The sequence below is a fragment of the Epinephelus moara genome, chromosome 22 (assembly GCF_006386435.1).
Source record: "Epinephelus moara isolate mb chromosome 22, YSFRI_EMoa_1.0, whole genome shotgun sequence".
Classification (NCBI taxonomy): domain Eukaryota; kingdom Metazoa; phylum Chordata; class Actinopteri; order Perciformes; family Serranidae; genus Epinephelus; species Epinephelus moara.
The window spans coordinates 9,736,090-9,759,614 of record NC_065527.1 but is presented as its reverse complement, the minus strand read 5'-3'; the positions used below and the strand labels follow the sequence as shown (position 1 = coordinate 9,759,614).

Here is a 23,525-nt window from a genome sequence, read left to right as displayed (position 1 = left end):
TCTGAAGATGCACAGAACTGACACGAGGCAGGGAAAAAGTTGAACAAGGTTTATTGAGAGTACAAAAAAGAAAACAAATGGCAGGCCAAGTCCTTCCAGATTTACATCTTAAACACTGCATAACACGGTCAAAACATTTTACAATCCAAACCAACACAAACTGCATGTTGTCTTTACACACAATGTTGTCCACAGTCTCCTTTTGTCATGCACACCTGATGTAAATAACTTGAGCCTGTACTCTAAAACATAAATAAAGTAAATATAAACATAACTTCAGTATAGTCCTCTACCATACACTATTCAAAATACACAGAAATGGTTTTGTAAACTTAAATAAAAGCGGAACCTATATAATATGTCATATCAACACAGACATTTTTACCAACTATGAATATGTACTTAAGTGGCTCTGACAAGCTGTTATATCTACAGTGTTATTATTAAAGCTTTAACAAAGTCATGACCATGCTCTCCCTGCAGAGGGTCAGTGTTTTGAATACAAGTGGAGGACTGGACCATGGAGGGGTTCATCTCGCCAAGTCTGGTGTCAGCGCTCAGATGGATTAAATGTCACAGGTAAGCAGAATATTCTTCTGGGTGAATTTGTTGATAGCTACTGAGTGTAAGCTACTAGTCTCGCTCACCAGACCTTTCTCAAGAAAAGAAAGGTCTGGCTGGGCCGACTCTCACTTTAAGATTGGAGAAAAAAACGCCCCGGCTGCTTGTATTTCTTTCAACCAATCACAATCGTTCTGGGCGGTGCCACAGCAATGGTGCGCTTGCAAAAATATTGCCAGGGGGAAACAGGTTTTGGTGTAACACGCCCACAAAAATATCGCCTACAGGACGCGAACCATGGCAGAAAAATGGCTACATCCCCGCAAGATCAAACATCGCAAAAGTTAGTAAAGGACGTGTTGAAAACTGCAACCGGAGGTGGTAGGGCGGGACTTCAGCGGATGGCTCGTTCCGCCCAATGAGAGGCTGATCTATGCAGCGAACTTCCGCCCACTCAGACTAGTAAGCTACTAAAATACAGACGCAGTGTAGACTCTCTGTTGTGTTAACCAGTCGTAGCTTTGTAATTTGATTAGTAAAAAGTGAGTTAAATAGTTGCATTAAAGCAAAAAAAAAAAAGACAATTATCAGCTTGTTCTCATGACTAAGAACACTGTTTTATCACACTGTTATGACCAAAACAGACAAATGGTCACCAAATATCTTCAGCACAATGTCTAGATGTGCTATAGAACTTTTTAATGAACAACCAGCAAACCCGGCCTGGCTGCAAATTGCCAACTTTATGCAAAATTGTCAGGATTGAGACCAGGAGGGGGAAAGAGAAGGTGGAAGGTGGACTATTGCACACAAGGTTTCTGTAAGTTATTAACAACTTACTTGGAACGCTGCTTTGCACTTTGTCACATATAGATGCCACATTCACTGCTTCAACTCACTGCTGCAATACATCAATATCACCGCCATATTGGAGCAGCAAGACAGACCTTCAGCAGGCATGCCCCAGTGTTTCAAAGCAGAAAATGCTGCTTATTTTTTTTTACAAATTTTATACCTAATTTTATATACATGGTGATTTTTTTAATCATACAAATTTGGCTGGGTGGTTTTTTCTGTGGTGCAACAAACTCAGAATCCATAATAACCTTTGCTTTACTACTTAAAGCTTTTCCTGTTTTCTCCCTCATTTCAATATATTTGACTATTTATTTAGCCAACTGTTTTCACCTTTTATTCTGCTTTTGCAAAACTCATAAAGGACAATATAATAAATATTGGGCGGCAGTAATTTATTTTAAAAAGCAAACCTTGATGCCAAGTTATTAATATTTTCTGTTGACCCTCCCCTTGACAAATAAAAAAGTATTGCAAAATAATACTGCAGTATTAATTTGATTTGATTTGATTTGATTTGTTTTAGTCCCAAATTTCTGGGCCACATAACAAAAGAGAATGTGACCCCTACTGAACAGTCCAAACAATTGCACTCACACTACTAAATAAAGCTATTAACACTGTACCACTGAATTAGTAACGGGGCAAAGGTACCAGCGCTGCAGCTGCTGAAGGTCTTACTTAGCTTTCATATTTTTGTTTATTTAGACCACCCTCCATTGAGCAGAAAGAAAAAATAACCCTCTCCTCTAACTGACCCCTCTAATGATTTTTGTACAGTCCCAAACTGAATTTTTAACATGAAATGCCATTTTGAATTTAAAAAACTTGTCATTTTTTTCATCTTTTCCTTTTGGCTTTGAAAGATTCACATTTCGTCGACTTAGTTCAACAAAAGAAAATCAAAAACGAGACAGTTTTTGCAACCAATGAACTGAGATGTCTACAGTCTGACAATTTAGATCAAAGTCAGATCTCTCCATGTGAAATCAGACCCTGAATGTTGTGAATACTTAAACTGCCTCTGTAGACTAGTCTGCACTCTTGACTCGAGTCAAATAGCATCGATGTGACCTAAATGAGTTAAGCTGCCGCCGCACAGCTCTGACACGTGAGGTCTGGCAAGGTGATAATGTAGATAAGGTTACTTAAAACTGTCTCCTCCAGAGTGTCAGAATCCCAGATAGCTTTCCAGCATTTTTTGACAGCAAGTTCCAGGAAACTGTAAGCAGATGAGGTTTTAATCCGGAGCAGTGCCACAGTCAGAATTTAATCCCATTGTCCATCACATGTCAGGGTTAAGCTCAGAGCTGACAGCATTGTTCCCACTTCCACAAAGCATCATTTCTCAGCTGATATGCCATTTGATCTGAAGCGTTATATGGAAGAATGATTTCCCTCTCGTCAGGGCATCAGCTTTTATTTACAGCTCGTGCTTCATACAGGCCTGGAGCCATGTCATATTTCTGGTTTCGGTGAGCATACACTCAGCCATGAGTTTAAGTGAAGGAGGAATGTCGGCGCACCCACTCCAGATGCTGTGCCCATGTGCGGCCGCTCTGATTGGCACACTGCATCTTTTTTCTTCTTGTTAATGTTTTCTTGCAAGCAGTGGCGTTCCCCTCATGAATATTCATACTGAGCTCCCCTCCACAAGCATGCCACCTAATAAATATTCAAGAAGCTCTGATAGATGTTTTTGCAGGCATGTGTTTTCTCTGAATGTCTGCCGGTTGGATCAATGTCAGTTGTACCGTCTGTCTACGTTATCCAGCTTATTTTATCCACAGTGGGAATACACACTCCTTAGCCCACATAGTATGAAACTCAGCAAAACCCTGGATGAACCTGACTAGTAAATCATACTAACCTCATTACTGACAAAATTGTGGATTCACAGTCAGGAAGTGGATGATATTAAAAATATCCCCCTCTACTGTAAATAGTATCTTTCCTTTTGTAAATTGGTCAGTGTATTGATTTACTCCTGAGTAAATCAACTGAGTGGTGGAAATGAAAGCTCCTGCCTTTGCCCTCAGGCACTTTATATCACAGCAATAATAGGACCATAGAATTATCCCGAAGGTTATGTCTTGAAGTTCATTCCGGTAGTAGACTGCACAAAAGGAGGAAAAACAGTATTCCCCGTTTCAGTGTCTAAATGAGGCACTTTTAAAGTTAACCTATCCATGTCATGATCGTTCGATTTGCACTCAGCTAAGGTTGTTAAATATCTCAGCAGCTACCAAGTTAATAATGCAAAACTCAGGTTTGCTGAGGCCTTTTGCAGTTTTTGCAGTTTGCTTTGGCTTAAAGGTGGTGGTTGCTTTTAAGAGAAAAACAAGCTTTGAGTTCTTGATTTTGAGTTTTTCCAAACCAGCCAGTTACTCCTAAGCCTGTACTCTTTGATTTTATCAAACCAGAAAGTGCTGTTTGAAAACATTTACATATAGAGCTTGTGCTGCTTTTCCAAGTTTGATCTTGAATGCAACGTCTTTCTTATACGTTGAGCCTCAATGGGCACATTACTGTCCCCCTCACTGCAACTATAGTTGATGAAAACTGCAGTCACAATAGGTGATTTTCTAGCCAGACGAAGTCAAGATTTATGTTTTGAAGTGCAATATCAGCTACATCTCTAAGCTTTCCAGTGGAAATATTTGGGGCTGTCACTGTAGGACAATTTTATAAACAAATTTTTAATATTTATGATCAATCATTTTTGTCCCCAGTGGGGCAGTTGATTTTACAGCAGTGAGATCCATACATTTAGCACACATAAAATACAGGGCAATATTCAGTCAATTAAAAGGTTCAAGGTTTTTTTTTGTTTTTTTTTCTTTTTTTAAAGGTTAAAGATTAAAAAATCAAATTAGAGATTTATGAAAAAATAGGAGGAAGATGGCAGAGGGTATAAAGGAGTATTTGAGTCGATTGGTTTTCACTAGAAGAACTCTGAAGAGGGTTCCTCATGGCAGAAACTGTTGATGTAAAAGATGAGAACAATCAGACAGGATGGATTCTTCTTTCTTGTGTGACTGTTCGTTGTAAAGATCCTCCAGAGTTTCCTGTACAGTTATTTAGCCGCAAACATTGACCACATTTTTGTGTTTGATTTAAAAGGGAATGTGAGAGCAGACTCGATAAAAGATCGATAAAACATTGTCATCAGGATCCTATCAAAGTGGAATTTGATGATTCAGTTTTTCCATTGAGGGCATGGATGAGAGCAGGTATATAAAATGTAAGCACGCACTCTTGTGCCATTTGTCATTATGGAGTGAAGAACAAGTTTATATTCATAAAAGCCCATGGCAAACAAGATGGTATTATCAGCATAAAACTCTGCACTAAAGTAATAAGAAGGCAATAAGTAGAATAAGTAGCAGCGGGCCTAATATTGATCCCTGTGGGACACCTTCATCAACCATTAGGGAACTTGATTTGAAGCCACTGACATACGTACATCGGAACACATGATTTTAATAAACTGTAAGTGGAGTCATCAAAATGAAAGGACAGCAGCCTGTTTAGTGGTGATCAAACATGTCAAAAGACTTGGGCAGATTTACAAAGAGTGCAGCAAGTTCACGGTGTCATCCACAACAGCAGGTCTTATTATAGAGCAGGATGGAAGCCTGACTGCTATGGCTTGCCAAGGGCATTATTACCCTTTAGGAAGCCACATTGTTGTGAACTGATCAGCGATAAGGGGGATTTAGACAGCACAGATAGTTACTTACTCTCAGCCTTCATGAAATGTGTCTGCCAAAGGATGAAATAAAAACAAGTGCCTTAGGGATTTGAGTAAAATTATTTAGTGCTTTTTAAACTGAGCTAATTATCAAATTATTTCAGCACCACTACCCATGGTATGCATCATTGTAATGAGCCTTATGTAAGGAGAGACAGAAGCAGATATGCTGTAGCTGCTTGTAACACTCATCCCCTCCAGCTCAAAAAAACTGAAGTGAAAAGCAGATCAGAAACTGGGCCATAATTGTCTCTGTTCATGGATTGTTTTGTTGGTGTTGTTTTTTTTTTTACCAGACTGTAATATTGTTATTGACGATCTAAAGATCTGACACTGTTTCTTACAGCTTACAGTGACAGAAACACCAACTGCCAGCATGTGACACTTGAGTTTAACCCTTTTGGCCTTTGCTATGCAGGTGGATGCCCACTGACAGCCAAGCCGATGGCTGACCGATCCTGTGACCCGCCCTGCACCAAGCCACGCTCCTTGTGCACAGAGGTGAGTTGTGGACAAGGTGATGACGAATGTTGCCAGTCTTTCGCTTCCACAACACTGCTGCATTGCTGCCCTGGATGGTGCTTCCTGAACAAACATGTTTTGGCATTGGTTGCTAGCTCAGTAGCATTCAGCAGAATTTAACAAAACAACCAGTCCTCATTTTGGCATTCAATTACTCCCCACAGTTAGCTGCGATGTCCAACTGCAGCCACTGCAATACAACGATGTTACTACAGCAAAGCCATGTCTTTAAGCCATGTTAGAAATGAATCAGCATTTCAAAGGCGTGTGTCTATAGAGTTCTAACATGGCTGTGAGAAGGTGCACTGAGGGCCAAATTGAGCGCCAGACCCCCTGTTGAGATGAAAGCAGTGAATCTGGATAGTTTTAAAGGGAACTATGCTATTTCAAAATTCATACATGCTATGTTCTTAGACAGGCGAAAATATTAGTAACAACTCTCTAAACTCTCTCTAAATCCAAAAACTAGAGTGCTGAAACTCAAAATTGTGATGTCATTAAGTATAAAGCTGTTCCACTGACGAATTGGGAAAGATGTTCTGGATGTAACTGAGAGAACCCAGAGGAATGTTCTGAGTATATGGTGCTGAAACATTTTCTGTTTCATTGCCTATGGAGAAGCTCCAGACTTTATTCTTGATTACGTCACCAGTTTGAGAGTTTTCTGGTTTCTGGCTTTGAGAGAGAGGCACTCATGTTCACAAATACTGATTGAACCTTCCAAGGCCATGGGAATAACATATAGGAGGTGGTGTTCCCTTTTAAGGAGACAGAAAAAAGGGAATAAGATAGAGGAAAAAAAACACGAGGGAAAAGAAAACATAATAATCTGACTCACTTGGTGTTGCCACCTGTTGTTAAGCTTGTCTCATTATCCTCTCTGATCACACCGGGACTGCAGGTTAAAGCACAGCTGCTAATGTTTTCCAGAAATACCCAGTAGCAAAATAGAAACACTAAGGAAACCTGCTTTCAACCAGGGCAACTCAGAATACACTGAAGCAAAGAAAATCCTTCCCTCCACCCATTAGTTTATGCTTTAGAGGGTCGCAGGAGATCCAGCTGACATTGGGCAAGAGGTGAGGTACACCTTGGACAGGTCACCAGACAATTTAATCCTTAAATACAGGCCATGTCCTGTTCGTTCTCCAGTATTTTGATATAGGATGTTAAGCTTCACCATCACACACCAATCACTCGTTACAATTTTTTTCCATTCGTATCAGTCTGTAAAAAGAGTTATAATGTTTTGAGGATTCTGGGGAAGCTGCGCTTGAGAGAACACTCTGTGATACCATTAGGGTTTCGTCAGCTTGAGCTTGTGGACTACAGATTTTTAACAGCGAGCCTGTTTCACAAACTGGCACCATGGATAGGGAGCAAAATGTAAGCACTTACAGAGCAGGAGGGGTCTAATGAAAAGATCTCAATAGTTGAATGTGGGAACAAAGGAGTGTATTTGAAGTTTGACTCACACTAAGGACTAAACATGAAGTTATCTCCTTCTTCTGCTGCTGCTTCAATTTGACCAGTATTTTAACTGTCTCTTGTGAGTTTCCAACTTTAATGAAGTACAGTACTGGAGTAACCCTTTAAAATGAAGATATTTATGGAGGGAGGGAAATAATGGATTGCCACAAACAAACTGTGTTTCTCTGCTAATTGTCTTACCTGTTGGTAATGTGGCGAAATTAGGAGCAAATTTGACCATAATTATCACTCGCCTGTTTTTATAGTCAGTTATAATTAGGAGAGTTATGGCAAATTTTACGATTGAATTGTTTAAGCGAGGTGGCGCTATCAAAAAACAGTATGTAAAGTAACGCCTTATTTATACACATACTTTCTGACTTTTTATCAAGCGCCACTGGATTTCTTCAAGACTTTGTTTTCCAGGCAAAGAGCCGAACAAACCTAATGACAATCCCATCAGCCTCAGCTGAACAAAGTATTTAGTGCTAATTAGCTAATGATGGAATGCTAACACCCAACTAAGATGGTGAACATGGTAAACACTACCTGCCAACCATTAGCATAGTCATTGTCACAGTGTCACATTAATTGCTCACTTTGTCAGCCTGTTAGCATGCTGACATTAACATTTAGCCCAGAGCACCATTGTGCCAAAGTGCAGCCTCTAGAGCTGCTAGCATTGTAGAGACTCTTTGTCTTATTAATGTCTCATTGTGTATTTAAGTAATGTATTAATCATTATGTAATACAGTAATTACAGCCTAGGTTTATATCTGGAAATAAGTATTAGGCAATAGTTTTCTTCTGTGCAGAGTTTGCATGTTCTCCCTGTGTCAGTGTGGGTTTTCTCCAGGTACTCTGGCTTCCTCCCACAGTCCAAAGACATGCAGGTTAACTGGTTACTCTAAATTGTCCGTAGGTGTGAATGGTTGTCTGTCTCTACGTGTCAGCCCTGCGATAGTCTGGCAACCTGTCCAGGATGTACCCCGTCTCTCGCCCAATGTCAGCTGGGATAGGCTCCAGCCCCCCCACGACCCTTAAGAGGATAAGCGGTTAGAAAATGGATGGATGGATGGAGTTGTGGGTCACAGTTTGTACACAATATTGCCAGCAAAAGTGAAAGCCAGTGCCTGATTGGTGTTTTTGCCTCTTCTTGGATGAGTGCTGCTTATGGTCTGGCTACCTTTCTATAAAGTCCCAACCTCACCTGCGCACTGTGCCCAGGAAAGTCTCGACCACAGCAAGATAAGGAGAAAAAAAGAGAATACAAGCAGACGGCAGAGTCTCTGCAGATAGTTTCACCACCACAAACGTCTGGTGGGTTATAAGTGATGGTTGAGAGGAGTTACTTTTGTCTATACATCGTTTGAAAATCCTGCATAGTATACCTTTAAACATGATAGCACTTCTTGTGAGTGGCGCTTTTTAATGCTCATTTGCACAATATGATGAGGAACTTGAAATCAAAGTGGCTGCATTTCTCGTTCTTAATGGCTACTTTTATTTAATATGATAAAGTTAATTTGATTTAAGCATATTCTCTGGTGCCCATCAAATTAAATTTCTGAGACCAAAAGCAGTTCAATTAAATATTTCCCTTTAAGCTTTATTTCTGTAGTGTGTCTTATGAGTTAATCATGCAGTCTCAAACAGAATTTGATGCAAAAGGAATATTTTACTCATAAGAGAGTATATTTTCTTCTACCAGATGCCCATGACACTAGGTTTGAAGCTTTTTTTAAATCCTTATTTATTGATGTCAGGCCATTTCTTTTGAAACCAAATTTGCTGTGAATACCGTGGGAAGATTTAAAGTGCTACTCAGGGAGAGGAGGATGATAATCAATAGTGTTTTGCTCAGAGAGCTGTCAGACTTAAATGTCAGGATGACCTGGGACCTGCCAGTGCTCTCCGCTCTTTAGTCTGTTGTCAGGAATCTGCTGCTGATTAGAGTGACACAAACAGCACAGCGTTTCCAACATGCCTGCCATAGTTGTGTTGCAGCAAAGTAAAACTACTGCTGTGTACACAGACACTGTGACTTGTGGGCTGAAGCTGCCGAATGCTGATTGATTAGGCTAATACAGAGATTCTTATCCTGCGATCAAATTGGGAATTCAAGGTTTTAGTTTTCTGTTCTCGTCAAAAATCTCCCTTTTCCAGGATACAACATCTACCTCAACAGAGGGGTGACAAAAAATAGGACAGAATGTAATGGTTCTATTGGTACCATCTATAACTTTTGACAACTGGGAGGTGGGTCAGAGCTGATCGGATCAGATCAATGGATGAGAGGAGCAGCTGCTGCAGAGGCGAGTGAATGCAAACTTTAAGATCCAGCGCAGTGAACGGTTAACTTTCACTTTTACTGCGCCTGGCTTTCTGTTGCTCCATCTGTGCCCAGAATAGGCCCATGCTCTGCAATAAATAACTGAATGGTTTATATATTTCAACAGCGCTTGTATTTAACGGACCGACTCCTAAAAAAAAGCAAATTGTGGGGGAGGATGTTGTTACCGTGATGGGCCGCTTCAAATAAGTGATTGTGTGGGAAACCCTGGTATTTCTAAAGCGGCAATAAAAGATAATGTATAAACAAAAAACACCCCTGGTTAATAATAATTGGGAAGATGGACCAGTTGGCTTAAAGCTATGTTTAGGCCTTTTTTTCCCAGGCAGAATTCAGGCAGACATTTTTCAGTTGTACATTGAGCTTGGTGTTTTGGGTGAATAACAAAATGTAACAAAGTGTTACTGTAGTTTTCATACCAAAACTAAGACATCATATTGACACCCCTGTCCTAAGTGACACCCTACCCTACTTTGAGAATGAAGCTTTAACAGCACAAATATACGCTTCAAGGCACTATACACCACAGAACAGAACAGAAGATGAATAGTGTTTGTTTTAGCATGTGATTGTATGATTCAGAGATGTCATTGCTAGAAGGAAGCTAGATTTTTGAAGGATGAGAGGAGTGTGGGTGAGTTTATACTGTGCATGTATGAACACTGCAGCAGCACCCTCCAGAGACTGAACCCAGATATGTATGAAATTATAACGCGGTGCTGAACCGCACATCAACTCCTTTGTTTGCCACTAAGGAAATGTAAATGATCATTTCCTCATTTCCTGCTCTGTCTGCTGTTGGACGCACTCAGCTACTGTTTGCACAGCAGGGATTTCTGGAGCCGATTATCCTCCAGAGATTGTGGGGAAGCTGGGGACCCCCTGCAGAGTGATGAACAGGGAGAGAGAGAGATGTGGAGGAGGGGTGTCTTCCCTGCACACACACATACACACCACCATACACAATCAAACACACGCCCTGTCTGACAAAAACAGACAGCAGCATCAGACTGCAGAACTGTTACTGAGCTGATTTATAATGAGATTGTACAGCTAAATCATAGCTTTATCAAAGGTTTTCTATGATTTGTTAAAGCTGGTGTATGTATTTAATTTCAGCATAAGAATCTCTAAACTGCTTTGTATGTTGTTTGCCAGCAGATCAGGGCCCTTTTTCTAAATGCCAGTCAATCCTCTTGTAATTACAAACAGCCTCCCAGTGACTATATGACTTTTGCCATGATTTACCTGTTCCAGAGAACTCTCTTGGATCTGAGACTGTAGACTTTGATTTGGCACAGAATCCATGCAGGTGTTCATCAGATAGAGATAATCACCGGCCAGATCAGTGGTTCATACAATCTGATCAGACAAGAGCCATAATCTGGTCGTCTCAAACAGACTACCTTTCTGCAAGGTCCTAAAACAGAGACCTGGACCTGGCCTGGGTCCACACATTTGAGATCGAAGCCAATATTTTGTTAGTCCTTTCTGAAAGATGAAGTGATGTGCCTGCATTGGACCAACATAAAAAAAAAAGAGGGAGAGATGTCTTATATTGGACAAGAACCAAACCCGAAGTCGACACAAGCTTGAATAGCCTGAACTCTGGATTCTAGTACTCTAAAACAGACCCAAACAGAGAGGGCATCAACACAGACAGCGTCATGGTGATTCTTGGTCTGCCTCAAAAAAATCCAGATGTACCACATGTTCAGATAAAGACCTGAATACGATGGCAATACCCAGTCAGACCTGGACTTAGGTCCCAGGTCAGGTCTTAATTACTGGTATCGAGAGAACCCATGAAGAACTCCAACACCATCAAGACAAATAGTTCAGAGACAATTGTTGTAGTTATGAGCTGCCCCAGATGCTTCGTCGAGGCTGGGCCAGTGTTGCTGTTGTAGTCCTGGTTAGTTGGAAGTATGGAATAAGTATACCTATTAAGGCCTCTACAAACTAATCAAATGAAATCTGAGAACAGCATACTTCCTGTCTGGCTCACAACTTTACCCCGAACCAAGTGATCCAGGCTTTAGTGTTGTCATGCCATGAGCACCTACCAGTCATTTGGTCCTCAGCAGCTACGAATAATCTGAAAACAACTCCAAATTCCTCAAAAACAGAGCTGCCAGATTAGTTCCCCATTGTTGACGGCATACAAATGTTTTCTATCAAATGCACCGTAATCTCCAATGGCCTCCTGTTGAGAACAGATTACAACCCAGTCACCTAATCTTCTTCAGGAACATCTTAAATAAGAAGAAACCACAGTATTTTATTGATTGAGTAGTGTACATCAGGAGCAAACATAAGTATCTGACAAGACAGGCCAGTTTAGGATATGCCTTACCACTGAGACTGAGGACAAATCTCTTCAAATCTACTGTAATTCACAGAGCTATTACAGGATTTAATTCCTTACCAAATCACATTATTAAAATAAAAACCAGAGCCGCTTTAAAATAATCATTAAAGAGTAGTTAATGCAAACGTGCCTGCTGATTGTTTTGTTTGTAGTCTCTAATATTTGATGAAGAATTTTTTGGTATGTAATGTGATGTTTAGTGTTTATAATGTATTTAATTGATGGTTAATCTGTTTGATTTATGCATCAGAAACTAGGAAAGACTAGCTGATGTCATGGCGTTATCTAAGGGCACAAGTATACTGGCTGCGTGGCCAAACGTACGCATACATAGTGTGCTGCGCCTGTGTGTATACTTGCTGCAGCATTGTCGTTCAGCGATGCAGCCAAAACACTGATACTGGTGGTCTCTGCTAGGGGCAGTCCACAGCACTCAGACACAGAGGTTGCGAAAAGTGAAGAAGGCGGTGACACTGTATTTCCAGATGTAATAGGCTATACACAAACATGGATACTCTCAATGAAGAGGAGATTATAATTTTATGTCTTTAAAGAAAATAGAAAACAATAGAAAAAGATGTTGGGCTTTACAGTCTTTTGGAAAACAGGGCCCAGAAGGCGGGGTTTTTACCAACACAGCAGAACTTTTAAATCGACAGTTCACTCCCAAATCAAAATACAAATTTTTCCTCTTAACTGTATTGCTATTTATTGTGAATTATTTCAGGCAAACCAGATCATGATTTCTGGAAAAGAGACATTGCTGTGAGTTTTTTAAAATGTACTTTTTTGGCACTTTGAGCAGCACTAGCCGAGTGCCATCTAGTTCCATTGTATTCAAAAGAGGGCAGACATCTCTACGTCAGATATCTTCAACACTTGGCAACTCACACCAAAACAATCTACACCGATAAACAGCACTACAGTTAAGAGAACACATATATATTTTTGATCTTTAGGTTGGACTGTACCTTTAATTTTTGGAAGTGTAAGGCTGATTTGTCCATATTGCTCTCCTTCCTGTGTCAGGCGGGAGTGTGCGGCTGTGAGGAGGGCTACACTGAAGTGATGACGTCCGACGGCGTGCTGGACCAGTGTACAGTCATCCCGGTGCTGGAGATCCCCACTGCAGGCGACAACAAGGCCGATGTCAAGACCATCCGAGCCTTCAATCCCACCCAGCCTGCAGCCAGCACACCAGGCAGGGCGGGGAGAACCTGGTTCCTGCAGCCCTTTGGCCCAGGTAACACACCTCCACACAGTCTGTGACATCTGACCGTCGGAACTGCTGTTTTTATCATGTTTAAGATGAACTGTGGAGTAATGCAATAAAGCAAAATATAAATAACAATATAATGAACAGTGGATTCTCATGGTGTGCAGAAGAAACCGTCACACACAGGAACAGCAGCAGAACAAACTGAGACAAAGAAAATCCCTTAAAGCCTGCACCAAATTGCAATATATTCAAACTAATGCATTTTGTTGAGGAAATGTGTGTGATTGCTGAGAACACAAAATTATTGCTTACTAAGCTATAAAAAGAGGAATGGAAGGTGGGTATTAAAAGAAAGAGAAGCAGAAGGAGGTCTTATGACAGAAAGGAAATGATGATTAAGGAAGGGCAGAGGGGATGAAGACAAAGGTATAAAGGGATGAGGGGACAAAGGCAGCAAAGAAAACACAAAAGAAAGAAAGAAAGTGAACAAAGGGAGGAAAGGAAGTAGAATAAGAATAAGGATGAAGGGAAGAACAAGGAAATTAGGTGACGGTAAAGGAAAGAAAGAAGGAAAAAGAACAAAAGAATAAGACATGATGCAAGAAAAACAGCGATGATGAAAAATTAGAAAGTAGGAAGACAAATTAAGGGATGGAAGAAATGGAAAATTAACGAATGAATAAAGAGGGGAAGGAAACAGAAGAACAAATGCAGGAAGAAGGAACAAAGGGAGGGAAGGAAAGACGGGGTGAAGGAGCGAGAAATGAAGGTGAGAACAGGAAGAACAGAAACAAGGAGAAGGAGAAAGCAGGAAGCGGGAATTGAAAGGGGGGGAGACATCAGGAAGAATAAAAAGGATTAGAAAGAAAGGAGGAACAAGGAATGAAGGAGGGAACAGGGAAAATGGAGCATTTTTTTTAAAATCTCATCTCATCAAATTGTGCAAAGCAAAATAATTTCTTGCCCCAAGAATTAAACCTCCACATGTACAGAACATACTCGTGACACTTTGTCATGAATATGTATATTTTTATCGGTGCTCATTAACACCAGCGTATTTATAGGTGAAGCTGTTTCAGTACAATAACACCTTTTACACTTCATATCTATCCTTAGATTCTGTACTGTATGCTGGTGTCAAAGGTGTCGTACGGCTGAGCTCTGTACATTTGTGTTACACTGATGATTCAGTGACCCACAGTAATTTCCTCACAGAAGTGTAGCAGAAAAAAATGTGTATAACTCTACTGCCCCCATCAGCTGAGATCAGGAAGTGAAATGTCATACAGTATATGTCCTACAGTGTATTAATAGTAAGTGTGTGTGTGTGATTCTCTGTGCAGACGGGAAGCTGAAGACCTGGGTGTACGGAGTAGCAGCAGGGGCGTTTGTTCTGCTTGTCTTCATTATCTCCATGACGTACTTAGCATGGTAACGTACCAGCACTTGTGTGTTATCACTGAGTGTCTGCCATGTGTTCTGTTTCTGTCATCACATACCCTTCATGTCATCTTTCACCCACGTTCAGTGATGTAATGGGGATCATCATGATGAAAAGACCCAAAAGTTAAAGAAAAAAATCATTCATTTCCACTTTTCTGATAAAACGTCGCATTTCTGGAAGGTTTCAGTGAATATCTCGCCATAAAATGCAGCTGATGAAAAGATAATTAAACTGATGAAATGGACAAAATTGTAGCAACAAGCTCGATTTAATTAGCCGGTTCATTAGATTTAACAAATGGTATTCATTATTAAAAGAATTTTCTACATGAAGGTCAATTTAGTCGTCATGAGGAGCACTGCACAGCTTGTGGTTCTGGATGAGCTTTGTTATGAAAGAGAAAATAACCCCAATGAGTCATACTGCTGTTACTGGCACTATCTCTGTCTGTTAACTTGGGTTTGAAGCATCATGTTTTTAACAGAGTGCCTATGTCATTAACTAGGAGCATGAATTGATTTTGTCCATCATTTTTTTAGCATGTCTCTCACAAGTTCTGATCTCTGCCCTTACATTCAGTTTCATATTATGTGAATATTCCTGAGTGAGGATGAATGTGGTGCAGCTAAAAAGACTTTAAAACTGGACTAAATGTAGCTTAAAGGTCAGTTTTTGAATATAGGCTTCATATAGTCTTAAAGGTATACTACGCAGGAATTGACGGTTACTGTTTGTAAACAGTGTCGCCAGTGAAAGTGAAAGTGCTAGCCAACCCCTGATTCACTCTCCTATGCAATGTCTAAGTATTACCAGCGTAGCATCCTGTTTTTGTAGTCCTCTTGGATGTGTGCTGCTCAGGGTCAGGCATCTGGGGTCTCAGTTATTGACATTGCCTACACACAAAACGAGGCCTGAAAGAGGTGAACACCACCTCCCACGCAAAAGTTGTGATGTATAAAAACAGGCATGATGGGAGAATCTTTGCCCCATGGTTAAGAACAATTTGGAGACGGTAAATTGGCGACGCAGATGGTGAGGTGGAAGCCTGATTGTAGATATTGTCAAATATTTTTTGGCACATGCCATTATCGGCTTTTGTTCATAAACTAAACCTCTGGTCACTACCTTTTAAAGTCTTGAACTCTCCTGTCTACACACTCCCTAGTCACCCCCAGTTTGTCAAATACTGCCCTTTAAGTTGAAATCTGACGTGCTAGATATCCCTCCGGCGTCAGTTTTGGATGCTAAATGATAGTTTGTCAGTTTACACCATTACATGCATCGTGCATTTTCAAAATAAACCTATGTTTTTACAGGACATGTACAATTTTTGCTCATTAAATGCATATAGTCTCTTTTTAAAATAAACTTAGAATGTGGCTAAAAAACTTTAGGTTTACTTCCTTAGGTGAAAGCAACAAAAGTACGTGGTTAAGTGTCGAAAATAACATCATGGTTTGGCTTAAAAAGTAAAATTGTTACTCTGTAAAGTCATGTAATGTCATGTGACATATGTCATTAGTACGTGAACACTACTTTGCTTTTGAAATGACTCAATATGCTTTTGGTTCGGGTGAAAGTCCAGGGTTTGCTTGACCCGGGAACCTCAGTGCAGACTCTGTCACCCTTTAAACAATGATAGTTGCCCAATGCTGCCGCCTGATGCGTCTCATACTGCTCCTAAAGGGTGCTTCTGAGAGTGCTACTGACCAGGTGTCAGTATTGAGTGAGATTCAGTTTTGAGTGAGACTGGGTTGTACCTGCGCACTGTGCCCAGGAACGTCCTCATGATAGGAAACTAAGAAATCACAGAGGGCAGAGTTTGTGCAGATAAATACTCCACCACACACTTAAATATTCCTTCTCATCAAGATGGATTAAGAGACTTAATCTGGGTGCGACCTCCATTACATCACTGCTCATGTCTATTTGTTTATTCAGTTCATGTCATTTTTCATTTTACTTTGAGTTCCCTCATCATTTGTCCCCCATTTGTTTTTCTCTCTCCACATTCACCCTCATACTCCCTGCTCAGTTATTGTGGTTGTTGCCTTTGCTGCAAGTCGAACTCCAAGTCCCCCTCAGACGGGGTTTACTGGATGGACCCAAACGGCTACACAGTGCCTTACACCTGTCCTGCCTGCCAGAAACTAGAGCAAGACGAGTTACAGCGGCACAGCCAGCACCAACAAGAACAGCAACAGCCGCAGCAGCAGCCGCAGCAGCAGCAGCAGCATCCGCAGCAGCAATATGACATGCTGCTCCAACAGCCTCCGCCATCACAACAACCACAGCAGCAGTCACTGCCACCCCCACCACCTCACTTTGAAACTCTCATCACTTAGTCAGGGCCTCACCTCACCCTCCTGTACCTCACTGCGCCTGACATTCATTTGTGCCCAAACACATCCAGTGCCTACTCACTCATTTTAGTGTATCACTTCCTGGAGGTGAGCAGTCTGCCTTACATCAGACACACTACATAACTGCAGGGTTTCACTGTAAACACAAACTATAAACTGCACATTATAGGTTTGCTTTTTTTGTTTTGAATAATTTATAGATGTTAACAGAAGAGAAACAAACAAATTTATTCCCAGAGCACTGAACTATTCTTAAACTACGAGGACTGAAGCTAACAGTATGAGATATTTAGTCACAGTTGTGTATAATATGAGTCTAAAACCATTCACATTGATTTAAAACCCACCCTTGTAATAATTTAAACTGTGGGCTGTAAACTCTTCTCAGGTTCAAACTACCATCTTAACAGAAAAAATACACTTAATATGACTTTAGTAGCCTTGATGACAGCTAATTCCCTGAGTGGTCCACACTGTTAAAAAAATTCAGATACCAAGAGCTTTACATGTTCCAACCTGCAGACTAGGCTAGTGTAATATTTGCCTTGTGCTGCCATCTTGTGGTCATGCATACACATCAAGTCATTTTGCTCTATTCCCATTGTCATGAGTCCAAGTGGATAAAAACCATTTATTGAAAATACTGTACAAAATCAAGTTAAGTATTGCCACTGTCCTTAAGTCTAATTTTAAATAAGATTTTCTATATGTATCGCTCCTCAAGCTGCTAGGTCTATAAAAGGGACTGAGAATAGTGCAGCTGGCTTATATTCCTAAAAATATAACATATAACCATTGTATTTCCTGTCTACACAGTTTAGGTCATTTACTCTAAATCTCATGAAGGTTACATCAGTGCTGGCACTTTTGCAAAATATTAAAAATTGTTTGACCAAACAAATGTCAAATCAAGATAGCCCCAAGAATTACAATATTATTGTCATTTGTTCTAGTGCCTAAAATAGGTTATTTTTACATAGAACTGATAAGGACATCAAGTGGCTATAAAAATTATGGCTGTTTTCGATCAAAAACAAAGGCAGAAGTAGTGCAAAGTTATGTGACAACGATACTTCCCTAACCCCATGCAAGTAGTTCTTGTGTCTAAACTTGGCCAGACTTTAACCATGGTGTTAGCAGACCACAAAACCTTTATATGAGTCATTGTGGTGGACAAACAGCATATTTTGTTGGTAGGTTTGGAGGACTTGTGAAAATCTGTCATACCCTAGTAAAAGGAATAAAGTTCAATGGCTGCCTGGACAGTAAAAAATAAATTAAAGCTAGTGTTTTAATCAGTCATTGAAAATTAATGAATGAAATATAGAATATATGTGATTTGGAGTAAATGAAAAGACAGTGGTATGGTCCATAAACTATTGGGAAAAAACTGACCACAAACAAGTCAGGAATGTGGAAACATCCTGGCTCCGCTCAACAGTATGCGTGTCACACTTAACAGTTATGCCAGCAAGCTTAAAGGGATTGTTCACCGCAAAATAAAAAATACGTATTTTTCCTGTTACCTGTAGTAAGTAGCTATTTATCAGTCTAGATTGTTTTGGTGTGAGTTGCTTAGTGTTGGAGATATCAGCCATAAATATGTCTGAATTCCCTCGAGTATAATAGAACTGTATGGCACTCGGCTTGTGGTGCTCAAAAAGGAAATTCTTTGAAAAACTCAACAACAATGTCTCTTCCCAGAAACCATAACCCGATTACTCAAGATAATCCACAGACCTTGTTGTGAGCAGTTTCATGTAGGAACTATGTTCTGTCTACCAAATTACACCTACAAACTGTATCACCGTTCAGAAGGAAGAGTGCATCTACTCATGGACAAGAGACCGTGCTTGTGACAGCATGAGATGTCTCTACAGCTGATATTTCCAACACTTGGCAGCTCAAACCAAAACAATCTAGATTAATAAGTAGTAGGACTGTTTTGTTGATGTTGGGGTGAACTTTTTCTTTAAAGCAAAGCTGTGGTTGAACAGTTATGATCAGATTCTCTAAAGCTGCTCTCCCTCTTGTTTGCTCTTCAGCAAAAAGCCAAAGAAGCCACAGCGAAGGCAGATGAACAACAGACTGAAGCCGCTGACTCTGGCCTATGACGGAGACGCCGACATGTAGAAGTCTTCCTGCTGACCACACTGACCTACAGACATTCGTCCTACTGCAGGACACACGGGGTTGCTATGGAAACCCTTGATGTCAGGGCTGCCGCTGGGCATTGTTCAACCTTCACGTGGACACCCTGGGAAGATGATTCTGACAGAAACACAAACCTCAAAGTTCAAGAAGCAGAATCCATGTCCATTAGCAGCCTTGATGTTGCCGTCCTCTTTTGTAATTTCCATTTTGATACTTTGTTTCACAAGAGCCTTCATGAATTCTTTATCTTCTTCTGCAAGTTTGCCTTTGCTTCTTTGCCATCTACTACTGCCGGTAACATCCGAATCACGGTTGCTGGAGAGGGTCGCCCCTAAACAAAGATTTTGCTGTAAAAGCACAAATCTTCATTTGTCTTTTAATTTTGTCACCGCTGAGTGGGATCATCTCCTAAGGACATTCATCATTCTTTGACCCATACAGAAGATTCAAACGTGTCTGTGTCATTGTGGCCTGGGTCTGTGTCGCAAGAAAAGAAAACCAGAGAACAAGAATGATTCCCAGGGCCACCGTCACTTCTGCCTGCCTCTCCTTTCTCCGTTTTCAGGCATAATTTTTGCACTATATTAGTGCAGCATGATATGTACTTATGTCTAGCTTCGCCATAGGAAACTGCCTCTCTCAAAACAAGATGGTGTACAGTCTTGTGCTAGAAATGTAAAAAAGTAGACTTTTTTTGCAAACAGAACTCACCAATGTTTGTTAATATTTTTCTTCTATTACCTCTTATGTGTGATACGATGGGACTCAATGTAAATAGGATTTTTTCTGTGGTCTCAACTTTACCTTTCTAGTATGTACAGCTACACGTCCCAAACTCTGCCTGAGTTCCGTTATTCTCTGACGATTGTTTGACTGTGGTTTAAGATCATGATCTTTTCATTTGGTAAATTATTGATGCGCATTACTGTCATCAACCTCAGACTACAGAAGCTGCATAGAATCCCCTTCAATTATGAAACCTTTAGCTGTGATATGGGAAGGAGAAAAGTGGAAACAAAACCTGAGGATGGGGTCCTGTGACATTTGAGTTACAATGTTAACCTTGGAAGTCAGTTAAAATAAATCAGAATTCTCAATGTAATGGGTGAGAAAAATATCAAGACTTAAAATGTCAAGCGTCAGAAGTCAGAGATTAATGAGAATACTGGTTCCTTTGATTCTTACTCACATCTCAAACTTAATTCCTTCATAGTTAAAAGATTGTGTCAGAATGGTTCAAACTACTGGATCACACAATGGATTGCCCAACGACAACTGAAGACAAAAGTGCATGTTCTGAGTGGCCATACTCAAAGAAAGGGTGAAAAGCTTGCTGTAGTAGTCTCTTCCTGGCTCCATCTATTTCCTGTATTTTGTGTCTTTGCAGTGTAGACACAATAAATGGGGATAAACACTCATACTGTCTAACAGTCATCATGGTGTTGCACTTGGTTGTAGTCATGAACGTATAAAAAAAAGTAGGGTAACACTTTACTTGAAGGTATCTACATAAGGGTGACATGACACAGTCATAACTATGACATGACACTGTCACGAACTTGCCATAAACATTATGTACATGTCATAAACATTTATGACTGCTGTCATTAAGTGTCATTCGGTTTTTGTAATGACAAGTTGACATTGTTTGGGTTGTCTTGATTATGACAACTTGACATTAATTAAAGTGACATTACCAGAAGTTGTCTTTGTCATGACAAGCTGACATTAAATTTGTTTGGGATGTCCTAATAATGACAACTTGACATTAACCAGGATGACATTACCAGAATTTGTCTTTGTATCAATCATTATGTCAACTTGTCATTAACACAAAAAGAGGTGCTTTTCTCGTTAATGTCAAGTTGTTATGACAAATTACCAGAAGATGTCTTTGTCATGACAACTTGACATTAACAAGAAATGCACCTCTTTTTGTCTTAATGACAAGTTGACATAATGATTGATACAAAGACATCTTCTGGTAATGCCATCCTGGTTAATGTCAAGTTGTCATTATAAGGACATCCCAAACAAATTTAATTTCAACTTGTCATGACAAAGACAACTCCTGGTAATGTCACTTTGATTAATGTCAAGTTGTCATTATAAGGACATCCCAAACAAATTTAATGTCAACTTGTTATGACAAAGACATCTTCTGGTAATGCCACTTTGATTAATGTCAAGTTGTCATAATCAAGACAACCCAAACAATGTCAACTTGTCATTACAAAAACTGAATGATACTTAATGACAGCAGTCGGAAACATTTATGACAAGTACATAATATTCATGACAGGTTCATGACAGTGTCATGTCACTCTTATGTAGATACCTTCAAGTAAAGTGTTACCAAAAGTAGTTGTGTGAAGAACAAAAATGAAAGCTGAGAGAGACGTCCACAAACCTGGCCAGTGGATGAATAAGTGGGGGTGCTCGTATTATTATCGGTTGCAGAAAGCTACAGAAATGGCAGGAGACAGCCTCAACAATTCCGACATCTCAAAGGAGGATGCAGACACTGCTAGACAGTCTGACAAGTACTTAGTTTGAAGCATAGTGAGGCCTTAAGGCTCCAGTTTAGACTGGATCACCATGACGTCGAACTAACAACAACGATTACTTCCACGTGGACAATTGGCAATTAATTTAGTTTGCGGAGATCATGAAATTGGCAAACCTTGTCATCTGTTGTCTTTTTCAGCTGTCATGGTAACTTTTAGAGATACATAGTTAAACATGCTGTGCTTATTTTAGATACTGTGTTGCTTTGCTAGCAACTCCCTCCGCCAACACCTTTCTGGCATCAGGTTGGAGACTCCGTGCCTGACCATTTCTGTAACTTTCAGGAACCTACAGTTTGACCTTACCTCCCCCTATTGGACAGCCGTATATAGGTGAAAAAGGAGCCAGGGTTAGAACTCTCTGATCTCTCTCTTCAGTCACTTCTCACATGCTTTTCACTCTCCTGAGAATGTGGCTGTTTTGGAACAGCCATATATACTTTTGACTTCCATGTTGTCAGACAACACGTCATATGGGTTCAACCCTAAGACTGCAGTGAGTATGAAGGACTGGATAACACTGTTCCAATCCAAATGCAATAGAAACTGGAAATGTAGCTTTCGGAAGGAAGGTCGGAGGGAGAAACACATTTTGTGCATGTGAACTTAAGTCGTTGCTCATCAACATAACTGTTCAGGGAATTCAGATAGAATGTTCTCCATTGACCTGATGCTTTGGTCACTAGTTGTCCATCATTTCTAGATTAAAAATTCCCACTTTAAACTTGGAAATCATGGAACCTGCATGAGTCTTGCCTTGGTATTTGAAGGCACCTGAGGGTGGTAAACTAAGACCTTAATGACAGGGTGTGCCCGAATAAACCATCCAAGGATCAGACCCAAGGATTCAGGTCCAACAAGAATTCTTAATTGTATTCCACTTTATAAAAGGTTTATAAATTGTGACTCATTGATATTGATATTTTATTAATCCTTAACAGATTCTCTTTGATGATGTTTATCCTTTATAAGCCATCAGGCCTATTTTTGCTTTTTTTTTTTTTTTACAACAATTATGAAGTCTGCAGGTATAAATTTAAGTTATTAATCGGTTATCGACCCCCCAAAAGCTAATTTTGACTCCTGACTCATTTTGAATTTACACAGGTCCTCATGAGATGTCACGTTTGTGCCACACCAGGAGACAAACAGTTCTATAAAATCCTTTCCGGAAGTGTTTCTACTGACGAGAGCTCAGTTCAGGAAGAATTGTTGTATTTATTGACATGTATTTTGAAGCTAAAAGTTCCAGCTACCCAAAGTGAACTGACATTATTTATGAGTTTGAGACATCATATCATTGCCAGAGAATGGCAGTTTATTATTCTGTGGAGTTTGTTGCTAGTAAGTTGATGGAATGTTTAATTTATATCTCTTGGAATATGAGTTGTAAATAAAGTGCTAAATATTTTTTTTTTTATTTATTGTTTATGTACCATAATGTGTTTCCTTTTTTACTGCACAAGATGTTATGCAAAAAGAAAAAGAAAAAAAAAATGGGGCGTGAATGTGGGTGTGCTCAAAGCGATATTGATAACCTTGTGAAAAACAAAGTCGCTGATGAACTCTGTCCTTTTCCTACTCTTTGTTTATATGTATTTGACTAATTGCTGATAATAAACAAGGGAAATATTTGAAAGTGTTGTCGTATCTTTTGACAGTTTCTTCAGTGCCTGAAATGAAATGCACAACAGATTAATAAACTGGGTGTTAACAGGAGGTTACAGGAATACCAGTTTAGTCTTTGGCTTGGGCTTTAGCATTACACAATACAGCCTAGTGCCATTACATAACAGGATTGAGCCAACTACTCTAATGAAAAAGTATCTGGTATGGATAATGTACTTTTTACGAGCAGAAGTATCCTCCTTGTAAAATGTATCAATATTCGT

General features: G+C 39.9%; 1 protein-coding gene across 1 annotated transcript in view; it reads left to right on the top strand.

The window, feature by feature from the left end:
• Positions 1 to 20,711, top strand: part of thsd7aa (thrombospondin, type I, domain containing 7Aa) — a 167,345-nt gene extending 146,634 nt beyond the window's left edge. The window contains exons 24-28 of the mRNA XM_050034131.1: positions 484 to 579; positions 5,589 to 5,671; positions 12,916 to 13,129; positions 14,449 to 14,536; positions 18,958 to 20,711. Coding sequence (XP_049890088.1) covers positions 484 to 579; positions 5,589 to 5,671; positions 12,916 to 13,129; positions 14,449 to 14,536; positions 18,958 to 19,045 — 569 coding nt within the window. The 3' untranslated portion in view covers positions 19,046 to 20,711. The remainder of the gene's footprint in view (positions 1 to 483; positions 580 to 5,588; positions 5,672 to 12,915; positions 13,130 to 14,448; positions 14,537 to 18,957) is intronic.
• Positions 20,712 to 23,525: the final 2,814 nt, after the last annotated feature.